Below are 24,723 nucleotides of genomic sequence, written 5' to 3'. Positions count from 1 at the left end.
ATGGTGGCCAAAATCCAAAATTGCCACCAAAATTACCTTTAGAAGATTTATACTGCCTCGTAGTGTTTCCTGTCAGTTTTTCAGTGGTTCTGTCATCCTGAACATATATCCTTTGAGATTAGCTTGGGAGCCACCCAGGATTTGGCATAAAATCCAAGATGGCCACCAAAAATCAAAATGCCTGGCAAAATTAAATTAATTAGTTTTATACTGCCTTATAGTTTTTCCTATCAAATTTTTCTCAGCAGTTCTGGCATACTGGACCTATAGCCTTTAAAATTAGCTTGAGGGACACCCAGGATTTGATCTCAAATCCAAGATAGCTGCCAGAATCATCTTATTTATATTCAAACTACCTCATGTTTTCCTGCCAAAGTTTTCTCAGTGGTTCCACCATTCCAAACCTATGTCCTTTGTTATTAGTTTGGAGGGCACCCAGGATTTCGCCTCAAATGCAAGATGGCCACAAAAAACCAAAATGGCCATCAAAATTATCTCCAAATTGATATTTAGTCTTATTTGTCACCCAGAATGTTCCGTTCTCGGAAAGCAGGGTTTAGGGGCTGTGCAATAATTATGGGAACTGGGTGAGGGAAAAATTTCCAGATGGTGTGCCATTGTCTTGGAGCCCTTCTCTGCAATCCATGGGGATTTGATAACTGAGACCACAATCAACCAAGAAGTAAAGGTCAGAGGTGATCCAATGCAAGGTGGATACAGCACCAATGAGAGCACAACAGACACATTCGTCAAGACCAATCATATCATGGCTAAGATCGGAGCAACACTGAAGAAAAGGCTAAATATCATCACCTCCTCGACCCACAAAGAGACCACAATAGTGGCCCGAATACACCATGAAAATATGATTCATAATCTAGTACTTCAGCTTGACAAATACTTCGACACATTCCTGAATGGTCCCACTCGTCATATGAAAACTGGTGTGGAAATCGATTGTGATGTGTAAGAGGATTTATGTCATCCGAAGAAGCTGGAGAACAGAAATATAAAGATTGTGTTGACTTGAGACTCAAAGCCAGTTGGGAAGAACGAGTCAATTTCTTCGATAAGATTACCAAGCTCAAGATCGAAACCAGGATGGAGAAGGCCAAGAAAGACCCAAAAGTTGTTAATATCCTGAAAGAATACAGAAAGGCCTTCGGTTTACTGGTAGGCAAAGCAACATCTCCAGCAGAGACACATTCATCTCCTTTGACGACTGTCCCACTAGCTCAAGTCACACCAGAGAGAGATTTGAGACAAGGTTCAAAAGCAGCATTGAGGAACTACCTCATAGAAGAGTCTGAATCAGTCCGTGAGAACCCGCCACATTAAGGAAATTGGCTTACATATGGAATGGCTGCTGTGAAATCTGTTCCTGCTCAGCAAACTTGGGGAAAATATGCAACAGCCCTCTTGAAATTGTGCTTACCAGAAAGTAACTCCAAACCGCAGCAACTGGGAATCATATTTGATTCATACAGTAAAGCCACAATGAAATAGCTCACTCAACATCACTGTCGCACACCTGGAAGAAGAACTCGCATCACAAGCTCTGAACAGGACATACCCAAAGGGAAAGATTGGGACTCATTTCTGCAAAACTCAGAAAATAAGACAGAACTGATGAGATTTCAAGTCGATGACTACAAGACCGATGCTGTGAGATCCAAGTTGAAAGTTCCACTAACTGTGACAGAGGAAGATAATACCTGGTTAATAACGCAACTCAAAATCGAGATGCTTGACTCCTGCAACCACCATGAAGCTGACACCAGACTCACCCTCCATGCATCCAAGTCAACAGATCCTGTACTTGTGAGGACGACAGATACAGATGTCTTTGTTCTCCTGACCTATGCTTATTCTGTCAATAAACCACCACAAGACTGGATGATGAAGATTGACCATGAGAGGTATGTTAGCGTCAAAGCTCTAACTGACCGATTTGGTGACGAAATGTGTCAAGCACTTCCTGCCTATCACACCATTACAGGGTGCGATACAACCTCTTTTCCATTTGGTGTTGGTAAAGTAAAACCCCTGAAAAAGACGAAGAAACTGGGAAAGTTCCAACTCCTCTCACAACTTGGCACATCGCGCACTTCACTTGAAGACATCGCCGATGCTAAAACCTTCTTTAGAACCTGCATGTATGCTGGAAGTGAACATGAAGAGTATGTAAGAACAAGGATCAGAATGTATGACAAGCAGAAAGTGAAATCCAGTTCAAGTATCTTGCCAGATGAGAGTAGCACCAACGAACACCTCAAGAGGAGTAATTTACAAGCTTTCATCTGGTATCAATGTCTGAAACAAGATATTGAGTATCCTTCCATCAAACACAAAGGTTGGGAAGAAACGTAAGATGGTATTCGGCCAATATGGTTCACCTGCTCCCAATTCCCACCAAGCATTTCGGTGACGAGCAGCAGAGGAAGATTAACACCAGGTAAATATACATTTATTTATAGTAAAGCTACGCAAGGTTTCCAATTGCTGTTTCAGACTTGTTGTTTGTCATTTAGTAATACAATTCACAGCCTTATATTATCGAAATCAATTTGACAAAGCATTCACATCATTTCCGATCATGCAGGTGACATTAATTATGATGCAGACACAGAAGATAGGAGAGACACAGCCCAGCCCCCAAAGAAGAAGAGAAGAACAAGACCCAGCCATAGTGGGGACAGAGGAGACAACAGCACAGGAGGGGACGAGAGTACTGGAAGCGACAGCATTGAAGAGCAGTCGGCTACCTCTTCTGGCAGTATTAGAGCAGTCCACTCATCTGACTCACAGATGGACAGTTACTTGGATAATAGCAAATGAACATTAACTCTGGACTTGCAGTTCTATCTTAACTATGTGTTTGTATTGCCCATTTTGTTGGTGAATTGAACTGTTGGATGACCAGAAAATGCAGTTAATATTTTCTCAATTTACATTTTGTGGCTCATTTTGAGTGAGAATGTCGTATTTACATGATAATAAAGCTCAGTTGAGTATTCTCGACTCCAAAATCAATTTCCGGTACCATTAAAAACCCCATATTAGATACAAAAAGTTAATTTAACAGGAAAAGAGAACCCTTATTTATTCAATCTGGAGGTAATTTTGGTGGCCATTTTGGTTTTTCGTCGCCATCTTGCATTTGAGGCCAAATCCTGGGTGCCCTCCGAGCTAATTACAAAGGACATAGGTTTGGAATGGCAGAACCACGAAGAAAACTTTGACAGGAAAAACCTAAGAGGTTGTTTGAATATAATTAAGATGATTTTGGCGGCTATCTTGGATTTGAGGTCAAATCCTGGGTGGGCCTCAAGCTAATTTTAAAGGCTATAGGTCCAGTATGTCGGAACTGCTGAGAAAAATTTGACAGGAAAACTATAAGGCAGTATAAACGTAATTAATTTAATTTTGGCAGCCATTTTGATTTTTGGTGGCCATCTTGGATTTTAGGCCAAATCCTGGGTGGCTAGCAAGCTAATCTCAAAGGATATATGTTCAGGATGACAGAACCACTGAAAAAACCTTCACAGGAAACACTACGAGGCAGCAATATGGAAGAGGCAAAGCCGAGAAGGGAACGTAGAATTCTTCTTGCATTCGGTTCTTAAATATATCAAATTAGTCTTTTTGCAATGAAAAAATAAATATTACCCAAGCATTACCTTCACAACGACAACTACACCGCCTAGAACAGGATCTCATCTGCAAAAATAAATATTACCTCAACATTACCTTCACAACAACAACTACACCGCCTAGCACAGGAACTCATCTGAAAAAAATATCCTCAACATTACCTTCACAACGACAACTACACCACCTAGAACAGGATCTCATTTAAAAAAATAAATATTACCTCAACATTATACCTCTACATTACCTTAACAACTACACTGCCCAGAACAGCATCTCATCTGAAAAAAAATCCTCAACATTACCTTCACAATGACAACTACACTGCCTAGAACAGGATCTCATCTAAAAAAATAAATATTACCTCAACATTACCTTCACAATTACAACTACACTGCCTAGAACAGGATCTCATCTAAAAAATATATATTACCTCAACATTATACCTCTACATTACTTTAACAACTACACCGCCCAGAACAGGATCTCATCTGAAAAAAAAAATCCTCAACATTACCTTCACAACGACAACTACACTACCTAGAACAGGATCGCATCTAAAAAAATAAATACTCGAAGCGAACATAGTAGCAAACGCAGTGAGCTTCATACTTAACGCGTACACATGAGAGAATATGAAACAACAACAACACAATACCCCTTCCTATTTGGAATCCGTGTCGTTAGCTATGACCTTTTGCTTCCGGTTGTTTTTTAACGCTGTGCGGTGTACAAACACGATTGGGTTTTATTTCTATCTTGTGAATATTACTTAACGTGTACACATGAGAGAATAGGAAACAACAACACAATACTCTGGCAATTGTGAATCCGTGTCGTTGCCTATGACCCTTTTGCTTCCGTTTTTTTTTTTTGTTTCCGGTTTTTGTCATGAGGAATGATGCATGCCGGGAGATAAAGGCATCATCGAAGACATGAAAGACTCAAATAATATTAGACATGGTGTATATTTCCTCCACTGATTTTAATAAATATATCTCCCACATCATCAAAAAATAATTTTTAATCGTGATTTACGTTAATTGATCACTGATTCCGAATCCAGGCCAAAGTAACCAGAAATTGCGTATACAGTTGTGAACAAGTTGTAGGTAAAGTCAGAAACAAATTTAAGAAGAATTCTACGTTCACTTCTAGTATTTATTTTTTTCGATGAGATCCTGTTCTCGGCGGTGTTGTTGTTGTTGTAAAGGTAATGTTAAGGTAATATTTATTCTTGCAGATGAGATCCTGTTCTAGGCGGTGTAGTTGTTGTTGTGAAGGTAATGTTGAGGTAATATTTATTTTTGCAGATGAGATCCTGTTCTTGGCAGTGTAGTTGTTGTTGTGAAGGTAATGTTAAGGTAATATTTATTTTTTCATCGCAAAAGATGGTTGAATTTGATATATTTAAGAAGCTAATGTAAGAATTCTACGTTCGCTTCTTGGCTTTGCCTATTCCATATTATTCTTCTTACATTCACTTCTGGCTTTACCTATAACTTGTTCACAACTCTATACGTAATTTCCGGTTACTTCGGCCTGGATTCGGGATCGGCGATCAAATAACGCAAATCACGATAAAAATTATTTTTTGATGATGCGGGAGATATATTTATTAAAATCAGTGGAGGAAATATACACCATGTCTGATATTTGGGTCTTTCATGTCTCCGACGATGCCTTTATCTCCCGGCATGCATCGTTCCCCATGACAAAAACCGGAAACAAAAACAAACCAGAAGCAAAAAAAAAAAAAACGGAAGCAAAAGGGTCATAGCCAACCACACGGATTCACAATTGCCAGGGTATTGTGTTGTTTTTGTTGTTTCCTATTCTCTCATGTACACACGTTAAGTAATATTCACAAGATAGAAATAAAACCCAATCGTGTTTATACACCGCACAGCGTTTAACAACAACCAGAAGCAAAAGGTCATATCCAATGACACGGATTCCAAATAGCCAGTGGTATTATGTTGTTGTTGTTGTTGTTGTTGTTGTTGTTTCTTATTCTCTCACGTGCACACGTTAAGTATGAAGCTCACTGCGTTCGCTATAAATCTCCTTAAGGTAATTTTGCTGGCAATTTTGGATTTTGGCCACCATCTTGAATTTAAGGCAAAATTCTGGGTTGCCCCCAAGCTCATATCAAATGGTATGGGTTCAGAATGATGAATTCACTGAGAAAACCTAGACTGGAAAAAATATTAGTTTTTTCCTTGTGTTTGCCCTGTCTAAGAAATCAAGTTGTTGGTCAAATACCTGCAACATCAACACAAGCAAATCCCATGCTCTCCCTCTGTCCCATGACGAGGATTGGCTTTCAAACTCCCCACTTTACTTCTCTGGCCAATGTCTGGAACAGGTGCATTGCCTAAAGCTCCTAGGTCTCACAATCTGCCACAACCCATCTTTGCAGGACCACATAAACACATTAGCTTCCAAGGTAGGCTGACACCTTGATATCTGCAGAGCAAGATCCATTCTGAGTGACTCAGCTCATCATAGTAGACAAGACCTTCATCCAAAGCATCACAGTATTTCCCTACACTCTGATCTTGCACAGCTGCTTCTCAGCTTGCTCCTCTCGAGGCAGTCAAGTCCAAAGCTCTCCATGTTATTGGTATATATCTGAGACATCAAATCCCAAGATCTTTTCCTCACTCACCATAATCAGAATCAGATTGACATTAGCATTCACGAGTAAGACTAGTTGGTCATTCCACTCTAATTTTCTTTCACCTCATTTCTATCTAAGCCTTGCTCATCCCACCATCTTGTCCCCCCCCAGTCCACACATGCCACACAAGTTCTTCCAGAATAGTATACCTGGTTACCTTCCCCAGTTCTGGGGTTGACACTCACCTCCATTCATTAATCCCTCTATTCTACCATGGAACTCTGTCGGTCTTTAATGAGTGCGGCCAATCATCTCACAATTTCTTCCATGTCCACGACTGTTTTCTTCTATTCTTGCTAAAAAAAAAAAAAAAAAAAAACATTACCCCACCACTTTCTGCCACTCATCCACTCCTGTGATGTTATTGTCTCGTGTCTATATCTGTTCCCCTGTCAGTCTGTTAACCTGCTGCCCTCTGTCATTTAACTACCCCATCAGACAAGATTTTTGTATTTAAAAATGTCTTACCTCGTGTAGTTGGAGGGAAGGATGTGTACTACGCAGTTGAGCCTCCATCATATACCAAGCTCTTGGGCTGATTGAAAAGAAACACTATCATCTCTCCAGCAAAAGTAATTTCATTTTTGGCTTTGTTCATTTATATACACAACATACAAGGCCAACAAAAACTGGTGACAAAGTAGGATAAGCATGAAGTTGAAACCTCTTTATGAAAGAGAGAAGAGGCAGGGAGGGAAAGGAGACAATCAGATACAACTACAAGGTATAGATTTCTGACAAAGAACGGGTGCAGTAATCAATATAAACCATCCTCTGTGCTGTCGTGTGGCAGTGCATCAACTTTCTTTCTACCAAGTCTCTACCGTGTCCAGCAGCACTTTACAAGAACCATTCTGTGGTTGTACCCACACTTCAAATTTTAAAGGTCTTTCTACAAAGGAAGCTCCAAATAAGTTATTACACGTGGAACCACATGCACACGTATCTAACTGCTTTTAATAGCTTGTAGCCGAGTCCATTTGGTTGTACGAGGCATCTTTACAAGTCCAGCTGGCTCATTTTGTGACATCAAATGTGGATACAACCTCAGTTGGGCATTGAGGAGCTGCTAGAAATGTGTTGAAAGAAAAATATGAATCAAATGCAAACACAAATGCTACTTTAAGAATGTAACATTCTATTTAAAGGCTGTTCTTTTTAAATAGTAAAAAGCCTGAAATAATGGCAGTATAGAAATAAAATAAAATAAAACTGCTAATAAGAGGAAGCAGTTGTGCTAAATAAGTGTTTCGAATAAAGCTACATTGGTTCACAAAACGATGAACCAATTTTGATTGACTGGGTGTATGTACAAAATTACCGAGTCAATGTAATACTTTTGCATCCAAAATATACTTGCTTTTGTGACCTATATCTTTTACAATACAGAAAAAAAACAGACAATCAAGCTTTCATGACATATCTTATAATAGTAGTAAGCAGCCGGTGTTGTTCGCACACAATGGTGTTTGTTGCTTTGGTACACAAGCGAGCAGCCTCAACAGGCCTGAGATAAGCACCACCTTATGGAAAGCTCGTTTCTAGGTCAAAATAAGTTTCCTTGATAAGCCATTGCAGATTTGAGGGTAAAAGGGGGAAATAATTACATCGTTAAGTGTGCACATGTATTACAAAGCAAAATATTAAAATTGACCATTCATATGAAACCAAGCATATTGGTAGTGATCACCACCATCAGTGGAGGGAAGGGGGAATAACAAAAACAAAAAACAAACAACAACAACAAAAAACCTCAGATTACTTAAACTTGTCAACCAATTTTAAGAAAAAAAACACAAAATCATCTAAATCCACAAATACGTGACTTTTAAAATGACGTATGAATGCTGGAGGCCTTTAGCACATGCACTGTATGCATTTCACCGACGTGGTTCGGCTCGCAGTGCACTTTTAAACCTGGTGTTGCCGGCACAAAATCTGAGAATGAAAGTCTCTTAAGGCCAAATAAAAATAAATAAATACCAGTTGATCGTTCAGATTTTTAAAAAAGAAAAGAGGAAGCCCTTTTTAGTTGTTTTTTTTTTTTTTCTTTCAAAATGGCCACTGGCTTATATTTTCAAGTTGGCTACCAGAAATTTAGTTCAAAATGGCCACTGACATTTCAATTGAAGGGCCTTCACTGTTAAATACAGAGAAACACTTAAAATAAATGCCGTTTTTAACCCCTTCCCCTTCCCCCCAAAACAAACAAACAAAAAAAACCTCCCACCCAAATCATGTACCTGACAAACCAGTTTTTTACCCCCCCCACCACCCCCCCTCCCCACCACCACACACACACACACAATGACATGAGTCATGTTCGAGACATGGCAGTGTTCTACCCCAAACAAACATCATGACATGGATCATATACCCAACACGTCACATACACACTAACTGGGCCTATTAAAAAATACCCCCGAACGGGAGTGCCGGTCATCTCTGCCAGAGGTCGAAAGTAACTCTGTGCCAGACTGGAATAGGGGCAGTTCATAAAGTATGTACGCTCTACTTCCGGGTTTCAAAACCACCCACCCACCCCCTCATAAATCGCTAATCGCTTACAAAGCCAGCAGTTCCTTATGAACCGATGTTTGTAAGCCATGACGATGCAGTCCCTTGCGGTGTAATTTACCTTTTTCTTTTAATATCACAGCACGTCATTTATGAAAATGAAAGTACAAATTGACATTCAAGACAATGTTAATGTCATAAATGAAAGTAAGTGTGCATATAAACTTGTGTTCCATTGTTTTAGTTAAATCTGACAAAAGCTTCAAATGTAATATTTGTCTCGGAGAGTCCCGGTTCTTCATTTTTTAATACTTTTATTTTTGTATGCACTTTATGAACGACCCATACGGGGAATCAAAACGAAGTTTGAAGGGCTATAAAATCGGAACGAGAGCAAATTTCAAAAAAATGGCTCGTGTTGTTCTTGATAATAGTCCATAGTATCTGAATCACTAATAACATTTCATCTCTCTTGATAAATGAGGGAGGAGATACGATTTGAAATCGACGATTTTCGCAACTTTGACAGCCTCGTGACGTTGACCTCGACCTTGGACGACATTGAAAGTTATATCATTGTGCATGTCTCATCGACCTCTATCCATTCCACTATTGGTTATTTGTCTCCACTCGGTTTGATTGTGGACGGACGGACGTACTTCGAGACTGGGGTTATTAGGTCATCTCAACTGAGATGATAGAGATGACCTAAAAATACAATCCATAGTTCTAAACAAATATATTATTAAATGTATGGCAAAAAATAACAATTCCTGCACATTAAAATTATTGGCTCTGCATCGACAAGCCCCAGATATGACTTTCCCATCGGTATTAAGCACGAAGGTTTGGTTAGAACCCGCCAGTCAACAAATCTTGGGCCTTTCAAGGCCCACATCAATGGGAGTTTTTGCAGTCCCGGCTGCAAGATATCAACTTTTTGGACGATTTGAATAGAAAGTTTTCCAACTTTTTCTTTGTGCAGAAGCACACTCCTTTTTCACAGGTACATTAGCAAGTATTTTCAGATTCTTTGAAAGCTCTGCGAGCCATTTCATGCTTCAATCCTTATCTGGCAAACGATAGACAACTAGCTGCCCTGATGGACCTCATTACTCGGGGATTTCTGTGCATTTGCACCGAGCATTCAGTGGTGGATTACGACATTTCAAAAGTCACGTATTGTTGGAAGTGTGGCAGGTCAAGTTGTTGAGTATCAAATAATCAAAGCTACACAATTTTTCATTCAATATTGAAAATGATAAGATGCTGTGACAATAAACTTTAAAATGATATTTTGTGGAACCTGACTTAATGAAATGTCGCAGAAAAAAAACAAAAACTCTCCGTTACAGGCACCCCGTCAACCATAATCTACACAAGGTCACGCTGCACTCTCTCGTATTTCATCAGATCCAAGCAGGGACAGTGGATCCAGATGATCGTCAGTCCGTTCGGCCAGCTGGGTTGTGGTCGCAGCCTCTTTACGTGCTTTCTGTTTTTCATGCTCAATCATGCGATAGTTGTACATATTGGTAAAGAACAGGTATACACCAGCAGTGATGACGATGATGCCACAAACCAAATACATGTACTTGTAGTCACCTGTTATGTCCACCAGCCAGCCTGAGGATGTGCAAGAATAGTAAATGATCACCAGCAGTTAGAAGCAGGAATGACAGTCTCATTTGCAAGTGAGAGTTCGTGGCAGAATTACTGTAGTTGTATTCCAAAGCAAAGATGATGTGTTAAAGTGTTCTGAAAGGAAGGTGGAGCCATTGGATTGAATGGTCTTTATCCTCGAAAGTTAACAAGAACCAATGTATTTTTGCTGTACGAAGTTAAAGGGCAAGCCCATATTTATGTACAACTAAAATGGCCGCCAGTCTACCAGTCGGCCATCATTGATCAAAATAAAGTGAGGTGCACGTGTATGCCATCATGTCCTGTGCTTGTGCCAAGTTTGAACAACATCGTTAATGCATGTCCGAAAAATGGTTGGGGACGTGTTCAATCAACATCGGGGTTTTTACAACTAAAATGGCCACCAGTCGGCCATAATGGATCTGATCTCGAAAGAAAATGAGGTGCAAATGTAAGCCATCAATCCTTTTCTGTGCGCCAAGTTTGAACGATATTGGTAAGTGCATTTCCGAGAAATGGTCAAGGACGTGTTCAATCAACATTGGGGTTTTTCCATCTAAAATGGCCGCCAGTCTACCAGTCAGCCATCTTTGATCAGATTGCAAAATAAAGTGAGGTGCACATGTATGCCATCATGTACTGTGCTTGTGCCAATTTTGAACAAAATCAGACCATGCAGATCTGAGAAACGGTTGGGGACACATTGAAGTAACAAAATCGCCACCGGTTGGCAATCTTGGATCCGATCTCGAAAACAAATGACATGCATATATACGCAAGCCATCATTCCTTATCTGTTTTCCAAGTTTGAACAACATCGGTAAATGCATGTCGAGAAATGGTTGAGGACGTGTTCAACATCCAGTCGGCAATCTTTGATTGCATCGCAAAACAAAATGATATGCATAAGTATATCACCACATATTGTCTTTGTGCCAAGTATGAATAAAATTGGTCCATAAATGCCTGAAATATGATTATGGATGCACACACGCACGGACACGAAAATCGAGACCAAATCATAAGCCCCGTTTTGGATCAAGTCCAATGGGGACTCGTAACCAAATGTCTGCAATGGGCGTTATTTGGGAAGCAAATCTCGTGATTTGCTCCTCCATGAGCTTTGACTTGACACAGATTTTTGGGGAATTTTCACATGTGTTACATGTGTGAGTATTCAGGGTTAAAATGCAAATTTTATGATCACCAAGAACTGTGGCTCCCATGACTCTTGTAACTCACCTCCAATGGGTGGCCCAAGGAGCACTGGGCAGCATTCAACAATAGTGACAAGACCAACAGCGCTGGAAAACCTTTCAGGTCCGACGAGATCCATGAGAGTCTCGAAGAGCATAGCACTGACCATACCAAAGGCAGCACCAAAGAACGCGGCATACATTGCCATGCCCAAATAGCTTGTGGCGAGTGGGCAAAGCAAGTGGCATACACCATTGAAGGTTATCGCAAATGCGAAGAAGTATTGGATCCGTGGGCGGATGCTTGGCAAGTTGGCAAGAAAGCCTGTGCTTGGTCGAGCCACCATGTCCACAAATGCAAGAATTGAGAGGAGGAATGCGGATGAATACTCGTCCACACCAGAATGCCTGGCATACGGTGCCAAAAACACTATTGGCGCAAAGAATCCAAAGAACATGATCACATTACCAGAGAGGTAGATAATAAACCCTCTGTGGTGGAAGAGTGTCAGATCGAAAATTTTTGTGAAGCGTTGTAACAATGTAGGAGAAGGTGGAGGTGCTGTAACAACCTGGCCTCCCACCTGCCTGTCACCTTTCTGACCATCGGCAGCCGTTCTGCGAGTAGGAAAAAACAAACAAACAACAAGGTTATGGGCGGGGGGAGGCTGTTTGGTCGAACATGATTGACTTGCATAAAAAATTGACACTTCTTTCTGCACAATGCACATTACAAATCAAATGCATTTCAAGTCCACAAATGCAGGTGAAAAATAATGCAGAAATCCATAAAGATAGGTGTGAATAATGAAAGATGCGAGAGAAGAGAACAGGAATAGTGTAAACCTTTCCATTGGGAATCCTAATATGTTACTTCATTTTCTGCTGAACACTTGTTCAGAATCTGTTGGGATGACCAAAATTAATAATAAAAAACTTATAAGAACAAGAGCGAAGATTGCTTTGTGATACATGTCACCTACTGGTCCCAATGAATGTTCGGGAGATAAAAAATTGTTTGCCTTAAACGCACGCTCAAGTCGATACCAGAACCAAAATTAAGAAGAAGAAGAAGAAGAAACCCTATAATCCACAGTGTTTGGATCTATTTGCCAAAATAAAAGGAAAAACAATCTTGATTTATTGATATTGTTACGGTTGTGGAAATTCACAGATCACCATTCAGGTTCCCCGAAGATCAGTTATGTCGATAAGTGTGTGTCCAGATTAGATTTCCCCACCGATGTCTAAAGGGAATTATTCGTATGCCAGGCTGTAAATCTTGAGGTAGTATTATTCTTTTCTATCTTTATTTTAAACAACATCTCCTCACCACCTTCTCCACAACCGCCAACATCTCTTTCAAACAAACAGCATCTCTTCAACGACACCACTACACCCATGCCACCTCCACCACCACAAAGACATCTCAACAACCATGCCATCCCCACCACAGCGCCAACCACACTGCAACAACGACATCTCAACAACCACGCCATCCCCACCACAGCGCCAACCACACTGCAACAACAACATCTCAACAACCTCGTCAATCTCCACAACACACCAGCCCTCCTCCAGAGAACAAAAGCAACAGTTAAAAAAACAAGATGCTCCGAAGAGAGACATCCCGATCACGCCTGGGATTTACCTCCCCCCCCCACCCCCGCGCCAGGAATGAGGAGGGGCGTATCCAGCCTGGGTAAAGGTTCAAAGGTGAACTTGGGGAGGGTGCTGATTTGGGGTGAAAGAGCCCACGGCGGCCCCTCCCCTTGGGGGCGATACAACGCCGCGTTCGGAGGCGGCAAGAGAGCGATTGGAGAGAGAGTGGGTGGTTAGCGAGTCAGCGGTTGGAGAGAGAGTGGGCGGTTGGAGAGTGGACGGTTGGAGAGAGAGTGGGCGGTTGGAGAGAGAGTGGGCGGTTGGCGAGCTGATGAGAGAGTCTCTCTCCTTGGTCTCCTTGGCGAGTCAGTGTGGAGAGCGCCAGAGTTGAGTGTTGGAGTCCAGAGTGAGTGGAATTGGACAGAGGAGTTGGTCGAGTAGAAGCCGGAGAGGAGTCGCCAGCCGGATCGCCGTTTGAGACGCCGTTGAAGGCACTGGTGGAGTCTAGCGAAGTGCGGGCAGACACCGAGGGTCGCCGAACCAGGGCCCAGCGAGTTACCACGAGGGTGGCAGGTAACCTGCATGGCCTCTCAAAGCTCCTTCAGTCTCCCAAGCTCTGAGAAACATTAAAGGCTTACGGGCCCTGTTGTCCCTTTTCTTTTCTGGGGTCTTTGCATGGAAGTCTGTGGCACCTTGTCCAATAAGTAGAATTGTTGTTAAGTGCATGTATGTAAATGAGTAAACAACGGCTGTAGGTCTTTTTGCTCGTGTTCTGTCCCCATCCCCCCTCCCCCATTGCTTCATTGACTGCATGCGTGTAAAATAAATACCCCCATTGTTTGAATATTCACCTGCTCGTTGCGTCCCTTCCTCCATTAAACTGCCATAATTGCATTCAGAATAATAGCTGGTTTTTAACACCGATAAGATAATCGGGTCCAACGGGGCTTGGCGATAATAAACCGCTCGGCAATCGCAGACGGAAAGAGCTGCTTAAAAGAGCTCGTTTCCGAGCAGGTCCCGTTGAGGTACAACCTCTCGGTAGTCTGTCCCCGCGAATAATTAGGTAAATCGACAATTCGGCGATCGACCCTGTAGCGCGGGCAGAGCATTGACAAGGTTGTGGTGTGGTTAAAAATACACCCATAGCTGGATTTCAGCGTTGATCCGAAAGCTGCGACTAGATTGCCACGTTCGGCGGGTGCACGCGACCGCAATTAGCTAAGGCGTTCGCCCGCACGCCAGGGCGGGTGAGAAGCCACAACATTATCTTTTGTAAACTAGAAACCAATAAAGCCAACTCGGATAACAAGCCAGAGATACAAATTAGTTTGAGCAAAAAAAAAAAAAAAAAAGGAAGCATTATCGAGCAAATACCAGACCAAAAATGAATATCAATAAGAAGAACCTCTCTAAGCCATCATGTGTCGCTTGTTTCTAGGCTTTACCTATTTCATATTAAAAACTAGAAGGGCACTCTTCAATGCCGCCATATCTGTCTCCTTTTTTTCTGCCCACATTATTACATCATGACACATACTTGTACCAAGTTTGATTTAGATCCCTGAACCCAGATTCAAAACATTAAATAATTCTGGCTGCCAAACCATGCGTCCAATCAGGTTGAAATTTAAAACATATATTCTCCATGAGCAATGGATCATAATTGTGAAGTTTCACGCCAATTGATCAAGTGGTTCAAGAGAAAGAATTTTTTTTAAAGATTTTCATTCGACCCAATATGACTCCCAGACCAAATGACCTGTTGATTAATCTTGAACAACCTGGTATCCCCAAAGCTTTGGGAACATGTGGGTGAAGTTTCCTCTCAATCTGTCAAGACGATTCTGAAGGGGGTTTCTAAAGGTTTTTATGTTAAAAAAAAAAAGGCTGCTGAACCACGTGACCAATTAAGTCATCATTTCCCCCCCCCCCATACAATTTATACGTAGACAACACTCAAAAATTTTCATACTGATCGAATAAAGTGTTCGACGTATGCAATTAAGACGTCATAAAGATTTTATGACGTCAATTATGACAGGGAGTACTTGACATGTGCCAAGTTTCAACTTTTTCCATGGAGCGGGTTCTGAGATACAGAGGTCCAAGGTTTTTCCTTTTTTTCCAACATGGCTGCCACACCACATAACCTATGACACCATAATTATCATTAAAAAATTCTACATGAGTAGTCGCACCAATAGTGAAACTTTCATGTTAATCGGATAAGCAGTTGCAGACAAAACAGTAAATTATCATGGACGGACAGATGTATGTACGGACGGCCAGCCAGATAACCCAAAAACATAATGCCTCTGGTGACTTCATCAACAGAGGCATAATAACCCCATCTGCATATACCTGGGATCATTCCAATTGCACTGCACCATGGACTAACATCTTGGTCTAAGGCCTGTCGATCTGTGCTGCTTCATAACCCGATTTAGATACATGAATCAAAAACATGCGTGCGGGTTATGTGCATATATAATACATCTCAGTTATATACTTGGGATCATTCCAATTGCACTGGGCCATGGACTAACACCCAGGCCTAAGGCCCGAAGCATGCCAATCTGTGCTGCTTCATGCAATGGCAATGTATGATTTTAATGGGGTGAAGTGAGGCCAGCTGTCTTGCCAAATGGGTGTAAAGCAGTGAGGTGGAATCAGGGCAGCTGAACACTGACCCATGAATAATATGTAATCTTTTCTTAAGTCTCATAAGGGCATAACTCTGAAAAACTAGAGGGGGAGCACTCGGGAGAGTGAAAAACCTCCGCCGCCAATACTGCTGGGTCACTCAAGTGAACCTTATATCTTATTCATTAAATATGATGTCAACAGTGCTGAAAGTTATAGTTCTTTTCTCCAACATTTTCTTTTGGGGGGGGGGGTTGGAAATCACTTAAAACATGTAAAAATGCAAAAAAAAAAAATGGAAATTTTGTTGAAAAAAAAGTTGCAAAAATTTTTTTTTTCTCTAACAATTATTTTTTTTGGAGGGGGGTTGGAAATCACTGAAAACATGTAGAAATGCAAAAAAAAAAAATTCTTTTTTTTAGGGGGGTAACAATTTTCTTGGGGGGGGGGGTTGGAAATCACTTAAAACATGTAGAAATGCAAAAAAAAATTTTTTTTACTCTAACAATTTTTTTTTGGGGGGGGGGGACCAAGTCCAAAATTTAATGGCATGATCCTTGGACCATACCTAACCCCCCCGCCAAGTTTTGTCGAAATCCGTCAAGGAGTTTTTCCGTAATACTGTTCACAAACAAACAAACAAAAAGGGGTGAAAACAGTAACCTCCATCCATCTTCGAAGATGGCAGAGGTTAATTAGTGAAACACCCTGAAACTCTAACTTGGTCTGTAACTTATACGAAGGCCATATACCAAGTTTTAGTTAAATATCTTAAAGGGTGTGGGGTAAAAAAAAAAAAAATCAGAAAAACCACAGGAGGGATGGACGGATGGTGACGGACGGTTGGACCTATGGAGAGCAAACCTTTAGTCCCCTCCTGTAAAACCGGTAGGGGACTAATAAGAAGATTGATAACGAATCACCGAAATATACAGTGGCCCCAAAAAAGTATTCACCCCTTACCAATAATGCCACATTTAGTTGAATTACAAATTGTGTGGAAACAATTTTTCCAATGACATCCTGAATTGTGTGGAAACAAGCTTGCCCGTCTGCTGACTTTAGATGGTGACCTGATCTGGGTGGCGTCTGGGTGGCACGATAGGTCAACTTCTTAATGATGCTTTGCACTGTATTCAAAGGGATAATGAATGACTTTAAAATGTTATTAGAGCAGGAGCCAAATGAGATTTAATGGATGCGAGAGTCCCAAAAGGTTTGAGATGATTGAGGTTTAAAGTGACCCTAACTAACCACAAAAACCACATTCTAAAGTAAATCTAATGCAGGATGAGATAGGGGGCGCCACTCAAATTAACCCCAAAATGCCATTTAATTGTTGTGAAAGTTCCAAGCATAATTCCTTTGCTATTTAGTAGAGGACATCTCACTGATCCCAAATCCATTACTTAAGAAAAAATATTTTGGGAGAAAGCTCATTTAAGACGCATGCTAATTAGGGCTAATTAGCCATTTAATTGCTCTTAAAGATCCATCATTGGAACCAAATGCAAAATGTAGAGCAAAGTCCCCTGATTTAGAATCACCGACTTAAGAAGAAAAAAAAATGTGGGAAAGTCCACTTAAGATGAGGTCAAAAGCTAATTAGGGCTTAATTAGCCATTTAATTATTCTGAAAGATCCAAGCATAATTCCTTTACTATTTGGTAGAGGACATCTCACTGAGCCCAAATCCATTACTTAAGAAAAAATATTTTGTGGGAAAGGCCATTCAAGACACATGCTAATTTGGGCTAATAAGCCATTTAATTGCTCTTAAAGATCCATCATTGGAACCAAATACAAAATGTAGAGTAAAGTCCCCTGATTTAGAATCACCAACTTAAGAAGAAAAAATGTGGGGAAAGTCCACTTAAGATGAGGTCAGATGTAATCAGTCATAGGATTATTGGATTCACTATATATATATGCTAGATATCCCTTATTGTTGGGTTTTCCGTGTGTGTGTGTGTGTGTGTGTGTGTGTGTGTGTGTGTGTGTGTGTGTGTGTGTGTGTGTGTGTGTGTGTGTGTGTGTGTGTGTGTGTGTGTCTGCAACGCGAGGCTCCACAGCACAAACCAGCAAACCGATTTCGATGAAACTTTGCCAACAGGTGCCATATGGTCTGGGAACGTGCACGTTTGAATTTCGTTGCCAAGCAACCACCCATTGCTGTGCAGTGGCCGAAAAACCGCGTACAGTATTTTCAATACTTGTCCTTCAGTTTTGAATATGGAGAAACGAGACTTCGGAATTAAACACTTCGAGATATTTAGAAAATTTTACTCGAGCCGATTTTTGATTGAGGTTTTATTTTTCAAATGGTAGTCCTTCAAAAATCGGGTGTCTATTTACCGTCATTTAAGGTGTGTATACAGTGTTTGTAAGGAACTACACCGTCGTTGCACCTTTGATCTCTCCTCGATCCAAACGTTATTGACCAAAGTGAAAAGGATCCAAAATAAATGGAATCACCGGCATTTCTGTCTTTGTGGATTTCTAATAATATGTTTATTTATTTACCGAAAACGATTCCACGACCCACACACCACCTTCAATTATTTATTTATTTCCCAAAAACAATTCCACGATCCACACACCACCTTCAATTATTTATTTATTTACTGAAAACGATTCCACGACCCACACACCACCTCCAATTATTTATTTATTTACCGAAAACAATTCCCAAACCCACACACCACCTCCAATTATTTACTTATTTACCGAAAACGATTCCACGATCCACACACCACCTTCAATTATTTATTTATTTACAAAAATGATGCCACGATCCACACACCACCTTCAATTATTTATTTATTTACCAAAAACGATTCCACGACCCACAAACAACCTCCAATTATTTATTTATTTACCGAAAAAGATTCCACGACCCACACACCACCTCCAATTATTTCTTATTTAAAGTGGGAGTGGCGTCGGAAAGTGGGCGTGACTTCTGAAAAATATTGTGTGGCTCAGGAGGTGTGGTCAAAGAAGAGCATTGAGAGAAGTTTATCGGGTTTTCCATGTATGTGTGTGTCTGCAACGCGAGGCTCCAAAGCACAAACCAGCAAACCGATTATTTTTCAAATGGTAGTCCTTCAAAAATAGGGTGTCTATTTACCATCATTTTTTATGAGGAGTGCCAGTTGGCAAAATACGCAATAGGAAAAATCTTTCCAGGTAGAGGAACAATTGTATGTGAACCAATACGTCTTGGCAATGAATCTTCGTCGGTGGATCGGTCAGAATGAAAAGCATCGTATCCAGCGCTTCGATCCTAGCGAATCCCTCGTCGCCTACCGGCTTGTATTGTAATATCTGTATTCCATTTCATTGAAGCTAGCCTTCAGGATTGCATTCTTGCATATCTGTTATAGTATAGATCACATTCTTAGTGCGCTGGATGTAGACAGGTCACAAAAATGTTGGTAGATTTTTACCATACCTACCGGTACTAACACTGACTGATAAGCTTGTTATTAGGCAAGTCAATATTTAGACTATTTGGCTCCACATACTGAGATAATATCAGTGCTCCCATCTATTGACAATCTTAATCCAACAATAAAATAAAGGAACCAGTTCCTTCATCAATAATTGACAATGTGTTGCTTTCTATCCAACACAAATGAGGGCTGCTTTATCTTAAGGTAAAAAGGACACTGCAGAGCCCCTTGGCGAGGTAAGTTCAAAACAAGTAAAGTACCGGTAATTAGTAAAAGGCCTTCAATGACATGCCAATTTCAGTTTTCTCAACATGCATGCATATGGTATGCCAATGCTGAAATAATCTCATTAGTTCAATTGTAACCTGGTATCAATCTGTTTTTGCTATAAATTCAGAATAAGTTGCATTTGGCCTTATTGGTTTACTTTGCAGACGAGATAATGGTCGAGTTGGACCAGCATTTGATACAGTGGGTGAGGTCACAGCCAGTGTTAAGATCACACTAACACCTGATCCTGACACCTAACACTCAAGATCACACCAGTTGTGACCTGCTTACAGAATCTAGGTGTGATTCCTGGATCACACTAGATCCAGGTGTGATCACAGTTCAGAGCCAGTGTTGGGTGCTACGATCACACCAGGTGTCACACCGTAAACCCAGCTCAGTGTTAGCGATCAGAATTTGTGTTCATTTCCATTTGCCTTAACACTTGATCACTAGGGATGAAGGGGTGTTGGAGGTCACAACCTTCCAGATCAGCCGTCTTTGTTTTCTGTATCTTGTATGCCTGTTATTTGGATTCGTGTCTGGCAAATAAAATATATCCAAGTTTTTAAAATTTCATTTCACCATTGGACCATCAGAGCCTGCACAAAACTACGCCCAGGACACAGATTTGGGGAAAGCCAGTTCACTTCAAAAGAGCTGAAGATGAACAATAATGAAACCTAGCAAAGACCTTCTTTTTCAGGCTGCATGTATCTGTCAGCTGCAGATCACAAACCTAACCAGCAGAAAGGCCTCAAACTAACCAATTTGAACCATGGGTTCATCTCAATTACTCAATTAATTACCAATTTCATAAAGCCCATCAAGAGAGAAAAGTTGGATACCTTCAAACTTGAATGCAAGGCAAACAAGCACAATCCTGACAAAAGAGTAGCCTCACTTGTAGCCACACGTGATTTGATGAGAAGACTGGTGATACCAGCAACCAAAAAAGGACCTTGATCTGAAGTATGGATTCACATACCCCTTGACACCAACACCACTTTCGATGTGCTGCGCCGATGGTATGATGGCAAAAACGGAGAAGAGTACCCAATTTAAACTGTTAGAGAAGAAGGTCGCGACAACTACATCACCAAACACTGTGGATGCATGTATCATCGATGGTCAGTTCCTCCTCCATGCACTACCACCCCACATGCCAGGCAACTATGGTGGATTCGCAGATAGAATCTTGTCACAAGCAACATCTCTTTGTAGCAAACGCATAGATATAGTGTTTGATGCATATCCTCATCCATCCATTAAAGACAGCAAAAGAGCACGAAGGGGTATTGAAGAAAAGGACTACATCATCACTGGTCCTGAGCAACACCGTCCCAAGAATATTGCTGATGCACTGAAAACTAGATCATTCAAGGAGCAGTTGCCACCATTTCTAGCCATAGAATGGGAGTCGCAGCAATATGTGCACATCATCAAGGACAGAGACGTGTACAATGTACATTGCCTTTCTTGGGTCTTGTTTCCGGTTCTATGTGAACAACGGGACAGTGATAAAGGAGGACGTCACGGAACTTGCCAGCAACCATGAAGAGGCAAATACTAGGATCTGCACCCATGTAAAAGCGATCGACAGGATGTATATTGGGAGCCAGAATATCGTCATCAGAGCATCAGATACTGATATTGCTGTGATCATGATTTACCACTGCAAGAGGTTTGCTGCCAATGTTTGGATGGATGTAGGCACATCATCCAGAAATGACAGAAGATACCTGAACATAACAGCCATTAGCTCAGCACTTGGATAGCACCTATCTGATGCATTGCCTGGTTTCCATGCATTCACCGGATCAGATTACACGTCTGCTTTTGTCCGAAAGGGAAAGATTCATCCCTTTGCAATCCTCGAAAAAGTCAAACCATCCCAAAAGGCATTTGCACAAATGTCTACAGAGGAATTAGATGATGCATCACTTGAAACCCTGAAGCACTTCACTGCAAGGATGTATGGGGCAACAACAACCAGCAAAGCTTCTCCCAATCAGCACCGCAACAAAGTCTTTGAGAAAGAGTATGCGCCCAAAGCATCAGCCAAAAATCCACTCGAAAAGCTGAAAGGCATTGCTGCTAGCACAATACCTCCGTGTGAAGCTGAAGTCATTGAAAAGATCCATCGAGCGTCTTTCGTAGCCAAAATGTGGGCCAACGCTGACCAGAAAGATATAGACCAGCACCCAGCTGTCTCCGATGGATGGAAGCTGGATGACAATGGTTCATACGAAATCATCTGGTTCGAAGGCTCCCAGCTACCCGCAGCATTAATTCCAGACAGAGATGTGGATGAGGAAAATGAAAATGATGAAAGCGACACAGACATGGAAATGTCTTCCTCGGATGAAGATGATATTCTGTCATCAGATGAGGAATCTGATAGTGATACTGATGATTAGCACCAAAAATAGATTAGGCAAGCTATCTGTTTTTGTGCTAGTACGAGTAACTTCCGAAAGCAATATATTGTAAGAATGTGCACTATAAATCCCAGTTGTTTGCATAATGGATCATCAGGATGTCTACCCAGAATACCTGTTGTTTCAGTTGTGGATCTGTGAGACTTTGACACAAACACTCTTACATTTTAGAACAATGCACAGTCTCTAGAATATTTGTGAACATGACGGTATCAGTTGGAAACTTTTTGCATCTAATACTGTATGATCAATTATTGACAAAGTGATTATGAGAAGTATGACGTGCTCAGTAATGCTGGTGGATGCGTTTTAATTGACAGTGTTCACACTGGTAACCAAAGCAAAGTTATGGCTCTTGCAAACTCTATTATATGTGATTTTAAAACTTTATTTTGGTATTGCAGACAATGATATTCGAATTTTCTGACCAGATACATTCTGTTTCTTGTACCCCTGGACTAGAAATTTACAGGAGGTTAATACAGTTGTGGGATTTTATTTTTAATCCGTGCAAAATAGTTACAGTGGAACCTCCTTTAACAGACACCTCTGCCAGGAGGACAACCTCACTATTAAGGACAGCGTTTGTCAGTCCCAAGGGTGTCCTTAATAGAGAGGTTCTAGTGTACCTCCCACTTCATTTCCTTTCAAAACCAACCATGCAAACATAACATGTTTGTCAGCCTTTCAAGATAGGGATATTATTTAAAATGTCACGTGCTTTGGATTTGGCAACTTGAAACTTTTCAAAACACTTGGAAATGTGCAATTATTGTGGATGCCATTCATGATGTAGACCTGCATTTTCTCTTTATTTTCTGGAGTATATACCATACCAAATAAATAGAGTATAATTTTTTTTATCTTGTCCTTGCCTATGTTTCGATATTACTTGCAGTTTCATAATGATTGCCCTTGCTTAGCAACCATGATAATTACATCTGACCTCATCTTAAGTGGACTTTCACACACTTTCGTTCTTCCTAAGTTTGTGATTCTAAATCAGTGGAATTTACTCTACATTTTGCATTTGGTTCAAAGGATGGATCATTCAGAGTAATTAAATGGCTAATTAGCCCTAATTTGCATGCGTATTAAATGACCTTTCCCACAAAATATTTTTTCTTAAGTAATGGATTTGGGCTCAGTGAGATGTCCTCTACCAAATAGTAAAGGAATTATGCTTGGATCGTTCAGAATAATTAAATGGCTAATTAAGCACTAATTAGCGTTTGACCTCATCTTAAGTGGACTTTCCCACATTTTTTTTTAATTCGTAAATGAGATTTAATTCGTAAATATGTAAATGAGGTAATTCGAGTGACACCCCCCATCTCATCCCGCAGTATATTTACTTAAGAATGTGGTTTTTGCTATGAGTTAAGGTCCCTTTACACCTAAATCACATCGAACCTTTTGGAACTCTCGGAACAATTAAATCTCATTTGGCTCCCAGACTATATAACCCTCTCCTGAACGGTGATTGTCCACCAATTTATGTCTGAATATTTTGGATATCTCCTTGGTCTTCATGTTTGCCTTGTTGGTTGATAAAGTGAATTGCACCTTAAAACTCCTTAGATAAGTGTAGGAACCTAATCTTCAAGTTAAACTACTAATTACATACAGCTGTAACCTATTACACTTATTTTGTAATCTTTCAAACAAATAATTTGCTCCTGAAGTTATTTAGGGTTAATTAGGCAAAGGGTATGAATATTTATGCAACTGAGAATCATCTTTAATCTGACTTATTCACATTTTATCTGCATTTTTACCTTTATCACCTTGGAGTAGTTTGTGAAAACTGTGTATTGTTTGATGTGCCAGCATCATGAAATAAGGTCAGGTGGCATAAAAATGTGAAAACTTTGGAGGAGGTGAATACTTTTGCAGTGCAGACCACTGTACATATCACCTTTCTTCTCTCTTTATCTTATGTTAATTTTTTTCTCTTTTAGAACTGAAAAAACCCTATAATTTCAACCACCCTACAGATCATTCATTCACCTTTCTTTCCTCATTAGCATCATCCCTTTAACTGCTCAAAACTGAAACAATTTTTAAAAATTTTTTATCTCTTTATATTGTCCTATACAAATAACTCTTCCATAAAGCTTCTTATTCATCCTACCTTTCAGTTCCTTCCTGTTTCACTGGCAAAAATGCCTTTGCCATCCTCTCATGATGTTCTTCCTTCTCCAATTTTTAATTCAAAACCTCTTTTGAATGACAAGATAAAATCTTTCATCCCCTTTTACTGTCTTTGCCACACAGCTACTTGGTCTCATCTTTTCTGCCGAGATTCCTCAAACCTGTGTTCCATGTCCTACGACATTCACATGGTAATGCTCTTCATTTTATGTTTTACTATCCTTCCTTCCACCAAGGTCATGATATCTGTATCCTTTGTGCTGAGTTTGGGATCCAGAAAATAAACTCAACTTACAGCGAGTGTGGCCTTATGGTCATCAAACCCTTGGCTGCACCTCCCACATCTTACCACCCTTGCCCAACACTGCACCTTGCCTACCCCCACCCATTTACTCTGCTGACCTGGAGCCTCACTGCTGACCTTGAAAAGGACCAAATGCTGGTCTGACAAGTGCAACATCTTT

The 24,723-nt window shown here is 40.6% G+C and overlaps 1 protein-coding gene and 2 pseudogenes across 4 annotated transcripts in view; 2 read left to right on the top strand and 1 right to left on the bottom strand.

The window, feature by feature from the left end:
* The first annotated feature begins 649 nt into the window (after positions 1–649).
* On the top strand, positions 650–6,873 carry LOC147018452 (uncharacterized; annotated as a pseudogene).
* A 107-nt stretch (positions 6,874–6,980) lies between these two features.
* Positions 6,981–24,723, bottom strand: part of LOC147018449 (monocarboxylate transporter 2-like) — a 122,824-nt gene continuing 105,081 nt past the window's right edge. For all 4 annotated transcript variants that reach the window (XM_085898092.1, XM_085898095.1, XM_085898096.1 and 1 more), the window contains 2 exons: positions 11,738–12,309; positions 6,981–10,477 (listed from right to left, as the gene is read on the bottom strand). In XM_085898092.1, the coding sequence (XP_085754218.1) occupies positions 10,236–10,477; positions 11,738–12,309 (814 nt within the window). In that variant the 3' untranslated portion in view covers positions 6,981–10,235. The remainder of the gene's footprint in view (positions 10,478–11,737; positions 12,310–24,723) is intronic.
* On the top strand, positions 21,128–22,291 carry LOC147018451 (uncharacterized; annotated as a pseudogene).

This window comes from Eptatretus burgeri, chromosome 10 (genome assembly GCF_056783735.1).
Source record: "Eptatretus burgeri isolate ZD-2024b chromosome 10, Ebu_testis_v1, whole genome shotgun sequence".
In the NCBI taxonomy this organism is placed as follows: domain Eukaryota; kingdom Metazoa; phylum Chordata; class Myxini; order Myxiniformes; family Myxinidae; genus Eptatretus; species Eptatretus burgeri.
This window is presented reverse-complemented; position numbering and strand designations above follow the sequence as displayed.